The sequence below is a fragment of the Tauraco erythrolophus genome, chromosome 27 (genome assembly GCF_009769465.1).
Source record: "Tauraco erythrolophus isolate bTauEry1 chromosome 27, bTauEry1.pri, whole genome shotgun sequence".
In the NCBI taxonomy this organism is placed as follows: Eukaryota; Metazoa; Chordata; class Aves; order Musophagiformes; family Musophagidae; genus Tauraco; species Tauraco erythrolophus.
In genome coordinates, this window is record NC_141491.1 from 5622435 (window position 1) to 5633422 (window position 10988).

The window sequence follows — 10988 nt, forward strand, 5'->3', positions numbered from 1 at the left end:
ACTTTATTTTTCATGCTTGGTTGGGGATTTTTTAAATTTTTCTGTTTTTTGTCATAGTCGCCATCATGTTTTCCTGGTGGCACCGGCCACTGGCTCCGGACTGGGGGGGGGGGCGGCAGGACTGGGCTGTCGGGGGGTAACGGGGACGGGGTGATGTCCCACTGGGAAGGGAGAAGCCTCGTCGGGCCCGATCCGGGCCACAAACAGCTCCGGGGAGCGTGGGGGGCCGGGGGACACGTGTCACCCCCAGTCTCTTTGCCTTCCTCCCTGCGCTGATGAAGAGGATGGTGCCACCCGGCATCATCCCCTCCAGCCAGCACCCCACGGCCCCTGGGCCACCGCTGAGGTGGCATTACTGTGGGAGGGGGCGGGGGGAGCCTGGGGGGTCCCTGGGTGCTGCCTGGCATGTCCCCACGTCCGCGTGGGGCCAGAAAGCGGACGGAGAAGGCGATTAAAAACTATCTGGCCCTGGATCCTGGTGCTGGGCTGGGCCCCCCTGAAACGTCCCCGTGCCCCACATATGTCCCCCCCCAACCTCAAACCAGGACCCCCCAGCGGTGCCCGCACCCGCGTCACCTCCTGTACCCCCCTCCCTGCGCCACCGAGCCCAGAAGAGACCGACCCAGCTGGGAGACACCAGTTTAAAATTCAAAACAAAACAAAACAAAACAAAGACATACCCCCCCCCCCCCAAAAAAAAAAAAAACACCCCAAGAAACGGAGAGAACAGGGCACTGGGGACAGCAGCGGGCAGCGTCCCCTCCCCAGGGCAGGAGGTAGCAGGAGGGGGACGGCGGCGAAGCCCTGGAGGGATCCAGGGGGGACGGAGGGGTCCCCGCGGGAGCCGGGGGGTGGCGGGGGGTGTCAGTGGGTGGCCAGGCTGGAGGCGATGGTGAGAGCGTCCTCCTCCTGGATGGTCTCCAGCTCCTCGGTCTGCACCGCCTGCGTGATGAGGGTCAGCTCCTGGCACAGCGTCTCGAAGCGGTAGCTGACGCGGATGTCGGGGACGTTGGTCCGGCGGATGTCGTTCCCCTCCGGACCCTCCTTCAGGTAGTGGGGACCCAACCAGTAGCTCTTCACCTGGAGACAAGAGCCAGGAGAAGTTCCCGCAGCTGCCTTGCACCCTTGGGTGCTGCTGGCGGGACCCGGTGGGACCGGAGCCGCGTTACCTTGTGGGAGAAGCCGCTCATGAGGACGCTGTTGCGGGCCAGCTCGCACATGTCGCAGGAGCTGAGCTTCCAGACCTGGGTGGCGATGCTGTACTCCTCCATCAGCGGCTCCTGCAGGGGGGACATGGCCTCAGCACCCACCCGTGGGCCAACCTCCAGAGAGGACGGGGGCCTCCAGCTTTTCCCACCCGCTCTGGAACACCAGCACTCTCCAGAGCCCATTGGCATCACCTTGCTCCTGGCCACCACCAACCAGGTCCCATCACCGTGACTTGGCTGGTGGCCACCACCAACCAGGTCCCATCACCGTGATTTGGCTGGTGGCCACCACCAACCAGGTCCCATTGCCATGACTTGGCTGGCGGCCACCACCAACCACGTCCCATCGCCGTGACTTGGCTGGTGGCCACCACCAACCAGGTCCCATCACCGTGACTTGGCTGGTAGCCACCATCAACCAGGTCCCATCACCGTGACTTGGCTGGTAGCCACCATCAACCAGGTCCCATCGCCGTGACTTGGCTGGTGGCCACCACCAACCAGGTCCCATCACCGTGACTTGGCTGGTAGCCACCATCAACCAGGTCCCATCGCCGTGACTTGGCTGGTGGCCACCACCAACCAGGTCCTGGCCACCATGTAGCGGTTTTGCAGGGGGGCTGGTGGCCCGTGACCCCTCTACAACCACTCACCTTGGTGAAGTGGAACTGGAGGGGGTCGTCAGTGGAGAGGGAGACCATGAGCCCCCGCGAGAGGTACTCGGGCAGGGGGTTGCGGTGGTAGCTGAGGAAGAGGCTGTTGTTGCTCAGCGGGGACATGGCGATGCCGATCTGTGCCAGGTAGTAGAGGTACTGCAGGACGGGGGCCTGGGGGGGCACGGCGGGGTGAGGGGGGGTCCCAGCCACACACCCAGCCCCCACAGGCACCCCGGCGCCGCTCACCTTGCGGAGCAGCAAGCCATGGGAGATGTTCTCTGAGACCATGAAGCCCGAGACGAGGTGATGGACGGGGCCGGCCTCGCCGCAGTGTGGGCGCAGGACGAAGGTGTGGAAGCCTCGCTTCCTGCAACACGGGGCCCACCATCAGCATCTGACCCCTCCTGAGACCACCCCAGGATGGACGGAGGCGCCGGAGACCCCGAGGTGTCCTTACCGTCGGAGGTGGTTGAGTACCGTCATGTTGGCGTACATGTAGTACAGGTAGTAGGAGTAGGGGGGGTTGTCCTCCTCCACCCAGTTGCCCGGTAAGGGGCTGTCCAGGTTGAAGATGTGATGCTCTGGTTTGGATTCATCATCCACGCTGTCGAAGCCGTCCACCTGTGGAAGAGACAACCCCGGGGTGGGATGGTCACCCCTCCACCAGGAGATCTGCCCCAGCCTTCAAGCTGGGGGGTTGTGAGTGTCACCGATGTCCCTTGTCCCCCCTCCATCCAGGAGCAGGACGTGGTGCTCACGTGTTCCAGGAAGAGGTGCAGCTCCGGGTGTTGGGCAGGGTGGATGGTGGCCTCGTAGAGGGGCAGAAAGATGTTCTCCAGCATCTCCTGGAAGTTGGCCAACTGCTTCTTCGTCCGGTAGACATCGCTGCAGAAGGACGGACCCCACTCAGAGATGGGTGTCTCATCCCACCCCATCCCACCCCACCCCATCCATCAGCGGGGTATCCCTGGTCTCCCCACCCAGGATGCGTCCCCAGTTGAGGGTATCTGCCCCGCCATTACTCACAAGAGCCGGGGCACCTGCACGAGCCAGCGGACGTTGTTGGAATGGACGCGGTGGTTGACGGCCCAGCGAGCCAGCTTGTCCCACTCGTCCCGGGAGCGGCCGTAGATGGAGAGCCGCAGCTCGGCATTTTGGTACTTGCTCTCCTCCAGGTCGGACATCACCTCCTGCCAGGGAGGGGCAAGCGTCATCCCTCGGCCAGCAGGAACAGGGACCTGGGTGGCATTGCCACCATGGCCATGGGAGGGAGGGAGACGCGGGGCATCAACCCTGAGCGTCCCAGGGCTGCCCACCTTGATGATGTGGGCGAAGTACTTCCCCGAGACGCGGTTGTCCGTCTTGATGAAGATCTCCCGCAGGATGGACTCGCCGATGGGGTTGTACTTGGCGTTGAACTTGTCGAAGCGGTGGAAGGTGTTGCGGTCCTGGTGGGAGGACACAGACGTGAGCTGAGACTCCTCGTCACCCCAGAGCCACCACGACATCCCTATCCAGAGCCCCTGGCACTCCCCAGCCCACCCTGGGACAACCCCCAGAGAAGATCCCCCACCGCAGCCAGAGCTGGGCTGGGGACCCTGCTCATCTCCAGGATCTGGAGATGTTCCCCGTACCGCATGGACATCCAGCGTGTCCACGCTCAGGTCGTAGGCAGTGAGGTTCATCGTCTCGAAGACCTCCTTGAGTGTCTGCTCCTTGCCCTTCTCCACATGGACAATCTCATCCAGGTGCTTCTTCATGGCTCGCTTGATGAAACGCAGGAGATGCTTCTGGTTCATGCAGGACGAGGCGTGGATGTGGGTGTCCACCTGCACAGCCAGAGGTGATCCTCAGCCCTCAGAGCCTCCAAGTGCTCCCTGGCCAAGCCGGGCCCATGCCCCCTGCCACGAGCCGGTGGGTACCTTGCGGATGTTGTAGAAGTCGCGGTGGGGCACCTTCTTCTGGGCCGCCAGCTCCTTCATCTCGTTGAGCAGCACGTGCATCTGGAACTTGGAGCTCAGGTACTGCAGCCGGCGGTAGCAGAAGGATTTGCTGCCCGAGGCGGGGAGGGGGCATCAGTTTGAGGGAGAGGAAGGAGAACATCCAGCCCCGTAAGGCACTGGTGCCCACCAGGATGTCCAGGGCTCTGGACTCTTGGAACCCCCTCCCTGCGCATGGTGACCATGAACAAGGACGGACGGACGGACGTGAGAGCCGCACCATGAGTCAAAGCCACCGCCACGTCCTCTGGTGCTGTCCCCAAGGTTCTGTCCCCCCCAAGACACTCCCATGGTGGGAGCCCCCCAGGATATCCCCATGGTGGGACCCTTCTCCTTACATGGGCCCGTTGATGATCAAAGCCATGAGGAAATTCATGTCGGCAATGAACTCCTGCAGGTCGGGGTACGGCAGGTCCAGCTCCGTGCTCCTGGCGGGGGACAGAGGTGGGGCTGGTGGGCTCCTTCCATGCCCCACACCCCCCACCGCAGCCTCCCAGCAAACTCATCACACCAGTGAGCAACTGCCCCAGTGCCCCACGACTCACTTGTCGGTGAGGTCCTGCTTGGTGTAGACGTGCACCACGCCGTCCACCATCTTCAGCCCGAAGCCCAGATCAGCCGGCATGCTCTGGGGGTCCCACGTCTCATAGGGGTGCTGCTCCGCGAACGGGGGGTGCACGGGGGCATCTGCAGCCAGGAGACACTCAACGATGAGCCAGGCGTCATCGCGGATGGTTCCTCCAAAGCTCCTCCAGCACCCCGTCCCAGCGTGTAGACCCCACCACCCCCTGCTCACCGGCGGCCACGGGGGTCTCGGGCACCTCCTCGTAGGCGCGGGTCTCCAGGGGTTTCTCGGAGAGCTCCTGCAGGTACCGGGCGGTGGTTTTGCAGAAGCTCTGCAGCGACAAGCCCATGTACTTCTCCCGGAGGAACAAAGCCTTCACCACGCTCTTGGCCGCATCCAGAAGGTCCGTGAAGGGCACCTGGGGAGGGGGACACCAAAAAAAACACAAGCTCACGGTGAGGTTGGTGCCTTGAAGACCCTCGCCCAGTCCTGGTGGGTTTTGGGGCTGGGAGGAGGCTCACCCCACACTTCTCTTCCCCGGAGATGGTGACCCGCTGGAATTCCCGCTCCAGCAGCGCCTCCCGCTCCTTGGGGACATGGTCCACCAGGTCCTCGCTCTGCTCCTTGAAGAGCCTGTGGGTGCAGAGGGTGGGCGGTGGGACGAGGGACACACTCCGTCCCCACCCCTCTGTCCCCATGTCCCCCCCACCTCCGCGAGCAGCACCAGCACCCGGCCCGGGGGTGGCAGGCGGGGGGGGGGACATTGTCCCCGGGGATGCCACCACCCACCAGGTTCAGGCGGCTGGGTGCCACCCATGTCCCCGTTGGCGGTGGCATTGTCCCCCCACCCCGGACACATCCCCCAGCCCCACACAAGCACAACGAAAAGTTGGGGGGGGGGGACACGGGGAGGGGGACAGAGAACGAACTAACTCGTGACAGAGACAATTCCCAAGCGGAGACAGGAGGGAGGAGGACACGCAGCATCAGACCCCCCATCCAGGGGGGTGACAGGGCCAGGAGGGGCCACCAGCAGGACTGAGACACCCCCCCAGCCCCCCCCATCCCTAAAACCACCCCCTCTCAGGGTGCATTAACCCCTTCAGTGCCAGCGAGAGCAGCTGGGTGGGTGCCTTTTGGCTCTGTCTTTGGGGGAGCAGTGGGGGGAGGCTGGGTTAGAGCAGGGCCTGGCGGGGTTGGGGGGTCCCCAATATTCCACCCCCCCTCTCCGTGTCCCCGGCCGGTAGCACTGGGCCGGACACTCACTGTAAGTCGGCGGCACTGTCAATTTTCAAGAAGTCCTGTTTGGCTCTGAGCAAAATGTCGGGCTCGAGTCTGGGGACAAGCAGGGAGTGACGGGGCCGGGGGGGGGGGTGGGGGGACACAGCCGGGATGGGATGGAGGGGTGGGGTGGGGGGAAAGAGGGGCCGGGGAGAAAAAACACCCCGTTAATGCCAAACCCAACGAAACCCACATAAAAAGCAGCAAAAACCGAAATGAAAAGAAAGGACACCAAGCGCAACACCCACGGGAGAGCGGACACGGGGCTGGCACAGACTGACACCCCCCACCACCACAGGGCCACCCGTCCCGACGTGGGGGCCCCCGTCCCGACCTGGGGGGCCTGACCCGGGGCCAAACCTCCCCAAAAACTTACTTGACGTCCTGGCTGATCTGGCGTTCGAGGCGCTGCCGGCGCTCCTCCAGCTGCTCGATGGGACTCTCCTCCGGGAACTCGTAGGGCGCCGTCCGCATCTCGCTCTCGGCCAGTGAGCGGCAGAACAGCTCCTGCCCGGAGCAGCCCCGTCACGAGCTGTGCCCGGTCTCAGCCCACCGGCTCGGGAGGGGAACGGCTACGGGGTGGGTGGGGGGGTGGGGGGTTTGGGGGGAAATCCCCTCCCTAGCATGAGCTGGAATGAGGGAAGGGAGGAGGGTTTGGGGTGGGGGGGGGAAGGATGGAGGTGAGCGACCCCCTCCCCACGCCCCTGAGACCCGATGAATTCAGCGCCCCGGACCCACCTCGGCGATCTCCTTGTATTTGCCGTCCATGGAGGTGCGCAGGTCGACGGGGAAATGTTTCAGGCAATGGGGGGTCCCGGAGAGGGAACGTGCCGACTGCAGGGGCCGCCCCAGCCCCCCCCGCAACTCTGCAGGCACCGGTACAGCGTGAGCTGGGGAGTGAGGGGAGACCCGAACCCCGCTCCCAGGCACAGAAGGGTTAATCAGCCCCTCCACAGCCCCCCTGCCACCCCACGGAACCGGGGATCCTGGTCCCAAAGTGGGGATGGGGAAACTGAGGCAGCTCAAGGGCAGGAGGGACCCTCCCTCCTCTGCTCCCCCCCACCCCGGTGCACTGAAGGGGGCTGCTGGCCCCATGGGGGGGTGTAACGAGCCAGCAGCGATAGCGACCGAGGGGCTCGAGGATGGGGGGGCAGAACCCCCCTCCGGCATGGGGGGGGGACTGGCTGAGATCCCCTCCAACACCCCCCCCAGCTTCTCACAGCTGGCTGCCCCATCCACCCCCCCGCGCCCCTCTCCCCCCGTCCCAACGCCAGCGCTCCCCCCCCCCCATCCATCCTCCCATCCCCCCCCAACACCATCGCGGGGGGGACACACCCCCGAATTTGGAGTCGGGAGGGTCAACGCCCCTCCCCATCAAACAAACCCCATGGCGCAGACACCCCCCCCAGCCCCCCCCACCTCCGGAGCATCCCCGGTTGCTACCTGCGCCACCGGCCCGGGGGGGCTGCCCGGTGCCCGCCCCCCCGCCGCACGCCCGGCCCGCGGAGCGCAGGGAGGCTGCGCCGCCAGCGCGGGGAGAGGGAGGGGGGAGCGGCGGGGAGGCGGGGGGGGGGCCCATCCTGCCCCTCCCCAGCACGCCCCCGGCCTCAGGGGACCCCCCAGGGTGCCAGCACCCTCCTCTGCACCCCCCGCCCTCATTGCCAAACCCCACTATGGACCCACCGGGGGGCGAGGGGGGGAGAACTGGAAATCGGGCTCTAAACTGGGGCTACCGGTAAGAGCCCCCCCACCCATCCAGCACAGTTTGGGGGGGGTGAACCCAGGCGTCCTGCTCCCCCCTCCTCATTTGCCCCCGCAGTGCATCTCCCCCCGGCATCACCCAAACTGGAACGGGCTGGCTGGGGTCCAGCCCCACCGCCCCCTGCTCACTGCTAAGATCTAGAGTGGGGAAACTGAGGCACGACCCGCCGGGCAGGGGGTGCTTCATTGCCTGCCCTCCCCCCACCCACGCACATGAGTGTGCAAGAGCGTTTCAGCCGGACCAACCCTCTCCCCTGCCTCAGTTTCCCCACCATGGAGGTACCTGTGGGTGCCCACACGCAGTGAGTGCCCACCCTCGCTGGGCAGTGGTGGCAGCTGGTTGCACCCCGGCAGGGCCGGTGCCCGTGTCAGCCAGGACAGGGATGGCACCGCTGGCACCCAGGGCATGGCTGATGCACCGTGACACCGGGGTGTCCTGTGCCACCGGGACATTCCCTGTGCCACCCAGGGTGCCCTGTGCCTCCGGGACACTCCTGTCCCCCTGTGCCACCCATGGCTGACAGCACCCTGAGCCCCCCACCAGCAGCCGCGCCAGCCGGGTGCCAACCGCAACGTGCCACATCACCCCGCCGTGCCACATCACCCCCCCGTGCCACCAGACCCCCACAAGCACCCAGTGCCACGCTGCCCCCAGCCACGGTGCCAGCCGAGACCACCCACGGGATGACCCGTGAAGCCGCCCCCCGCCCAACACCAGCACCCCGAGCCCCGAGAGGGGGGTCCTGCCACCCCCTCACCCCCCACCGGCACACACCGCCCGCTGTGCCACAGCTCCGCTGCAGAGGCCACCCAGCCGGGGGGGCACGACACAGGACACCCCCACTGACACCCCTCAGCCCCCAGCAGCGGGCAGGCCTGCTGACCAGCCCAGAAGCCACGGTGATGGGCACGCCACCCCAAAACACCCCCAAGCAGCAACCCAGCACCTTCCCCCCACCCTCCCTCAAACATAGACACCTCCCCCCACCCAGTACCCACATCAGCCCCCCACCACCACCACCCAAACCACAGCATCGCCCCCGCGGGCTTGGCACGACCAGCAGCCTGGCCCACGCCGGGGGCTGCGGTGGGTGGGTGGGGGGCTCACCTGCGGGGCTGGGGGCCTGCAGGCTGCCCCGCTTCTTGAAGGGGTGCTTGACGGGGGCGGCCGACGACATGGCGGCTCCTGGGGCGGCGGTGGCGGTGGCGGGGTTGGCGATGGTGGCGGTGGGGTTGGCGATGGCGGGGTTGGCGGTGGTGGCGGTGGTGGGGTTGGCAGTGGCGGGGGTGGCGGGGGTGGCGGTGGGGTTGGCGGGGGTGGCGGTGGCGGGGGTGCCCCCCGGGGGGGCTCTCACGGCAGCCGGGCTGCGCTCCGGCGGCCGCTCCCCGCCCCGGTTGATGATCGCTGCAGGAAACCCGGGGCTGGACCAAAGTCCCCGGCGCGGGCAGGCCGGAAGCCGGGCCGAGGAAGAGGATGGGGCGGGAGGAGGATGTGGGCGAGGAGGAGGAGGAGGAGGAGGAAGAAGAAGGTTGGCGGAGCGACCGGCGCTGCTGCGGCGCTGGGTGCGCAGCTCGCCCCGGGGCGGGTGCTGCGCGATACGGGGTTGCGGTGCTGAGCCACCCCCCGGCCCGGGGGGCAGCCGTGCCCCCCCACCCCCCCGGCAGGCATCGTGCCCCCCCCCCCCCGACAGGCATATTCGCCCCAAGAGAGGGTGTCAGCTCCCCCCCGACATGGGGGTCACCCCGCCAGAAGCGGGGTACCGCAGCCCCCGGCTGGGCTCTGCACCCCCCGGCACACACCGTCAGCCCCCGCGCTCAGACATTGTACCCCCCCCCCCAAAAAAAAAGACCAAGTACGCCCCAAAATGGACCATCGCCTCCTCCGAGATGAGCCCCCCCCTCCATTGGGTACTGCTCCCCAAAAGAGGGGTCTCACACCTCCCCTCCAGCCCCCCCCCCCCCCCCCAAGACCCTGCGGGGGGGGGGGGGCGGGTGTCCTCGGCACCCGCAGGGGGTGTCCCCATGGGTGCACAGGGCCTGACCCCCCCAAATCCCCCCCTTGGCTGGGGACCCCACCGTACAGGTGACACCCCCCCCCCCCCAGAAGCAGGACCCAGCTGGGTCCCCACTGCTCGGGGTCTGGGGGTGCCACATCCTTGCGAGTGCCCCCCCCCCCCGCGCCCCCCTCCCGTCCCCGCCTGTCCCTACCTGCACCAGTGGCTCCCAGTGCCGCGGCCTCGAGTGCCGGGGATGGGTTTGGGGGTGCTGGGGAGCGGTTTGGGGGGCGGGGGGGGCGGCTGTGACCCCACCAAGGCCCCTAATCCGGCACGGGGGGGCGGGGGGGAGTATTTTTAGCCACTGTCGGAGCGGAGGGAATGCCACCCACCAAGGCCAGTGTCCCCCCCTTGTCCCCCACCCCAGCTCTGGGCTGTGGGTGAGAGCCATGTGTGTGTCCCCCCCCGCCCCAACTCTGTGACACTGGGGGGGGGGGGGGGTGTTGGTATTTTAATTGGACCCCCTTCATTAGCGCCAAGTTCATTAGAGGCTCAGAAGAGGCTTTGTGTCCGCGGGGACACGCTGTCCCCACGCCACCAAGGCTGGCAGGGATGGGGGGGGGACACGGCACGGGGGGGGGAAACCAGTAAGGGGACATGGGGACCCCAGTGACCCTGTGGGGTGCAGGGATTTAGGGGACCCTAAAAGCAAACGTTGGGGACCCACCGCACCTCTGGGGGGGGACCAGACACGCTGCCGGGGGGTGTGCCCCCCCCGGTGCCACCCCCTGCACCCAAAATCAGCCCTGGCAGGATGGGGTGGGGGTACTCAGCTGCCCCGCCGGGGTGTGGGGGGACCCCCTGTGGTCCTGCTGGCCTGAGGGATGGGTGCTGGGCTGGGGAGGGGGTGCTGAGCCTGGGGAGCGGGTGGGGAGGAGGAGGAGGAGGAAGGCTGAGCGCAGGATCCCATTAAAGAGCTTAGGCAACGGGAGCGCGAGGGGCGGCACCCAGCAGGGCAGGATTAGGGGGGTTCGTTACCCACCCGGGTCAATTAGCTCCCTTTCCCCCCCCAGGAGGAATCTCCCAGCACTGCCATCCCCCCCGCCCCCCCCATCACCCCCCCCAGCACCCAGGGACCCCGCAGCTCCGGAGGGGTGGTCGGTGGGCGGTGCAGAACGTGAGCAGGGCGCTGACCCAACCCCAATGCCAACCCAGCACACGGGGGGGGGCACAGCCCACAGACACCAAGGGAGGTGCCCCAAACCCATGTACCCCCCCACCTCGAGCCATCCCAGAGGACGCAGGGTGTCCCCAATCCCTCTGGGCAGGGGGTGTCCCACCACCTGCCCCCTTACACAAAACCCCGTGCCCACCTCCCCAAAATGCTCCATCTTTCTTTTTCTACACCCCCCCCCCCCCGCCCCCCCAAGCCCTAATCTTTGCCATCTTGGGCTAATTGGATTTCCTGGGTCACATGGCGAGATAAAAAAGTCCCCAAATCCCACGGTCCAAAAAAATCAGGT

General features: G+C 66.8%; 1 protein-coding gene across 1 annotated transcript; it reads right to left on the reverse strand.

Moving 5' to 3' along the window:
- Nucleotides 1-864: 864 nt before the first annotated feature.
- Nucleotides 865-8649, reverse strand: AMPD2 (adenosine monophosphate deaminase 2). Its single transcript, XM_086627164.1, has 18 exons — nt 8580-8649; nt 6449-6576; nt 6087-6217; nt 5696-5764; nt 4951-5062; nt 4661-4847; nt 4410-4551; nt 4203-4292; nt 3787-3916; nt 3499-3693; nt 3181-3312; nt 2891-3054; nt 2623-2749; nt 2322-2485; nt 2111-2231; nt 1862-2035; nt 1170-1280; nt 865-1080 (listed from the first exon to the last, which is right to left on the reverse strand). Exons 1-18 carry the CDS (start codon nt 8647-8649, stop codon nt 865-867), a joined length of 2463 nt encoding a protein of 820 aa, XP_086483290.1.
- Between the last annotated feature and the right edge of the window lie 2339 nt (nt 8650-10988).

Bases quoted from the DNA above. Each gene is read 5' to 3' on its own strand.
- AMPD2 (XM_086627164.1), bottom strand. From the start codon at position 8,649: ATGTCGTCGGCCGCCCCCGTCAAGCACCCCTTCAAGAAGCGGGGCAGC. The intron at 6,577-8,579 runs GTGAGCCCCCCA...CGGTGCCTGCAG, and splicing joins GCAGGCCCCCAGCCCCGCAG to AGTTGCGGGGGGGGCTGGGG. The intron at 4,552-4,660 runs GTGAGCAGGGGG...TCCTGGCTGCAG, and splicing joins CGAGACCCCCGTGGCCGCCG to ATGCCCCCGTGCACCCCCCG.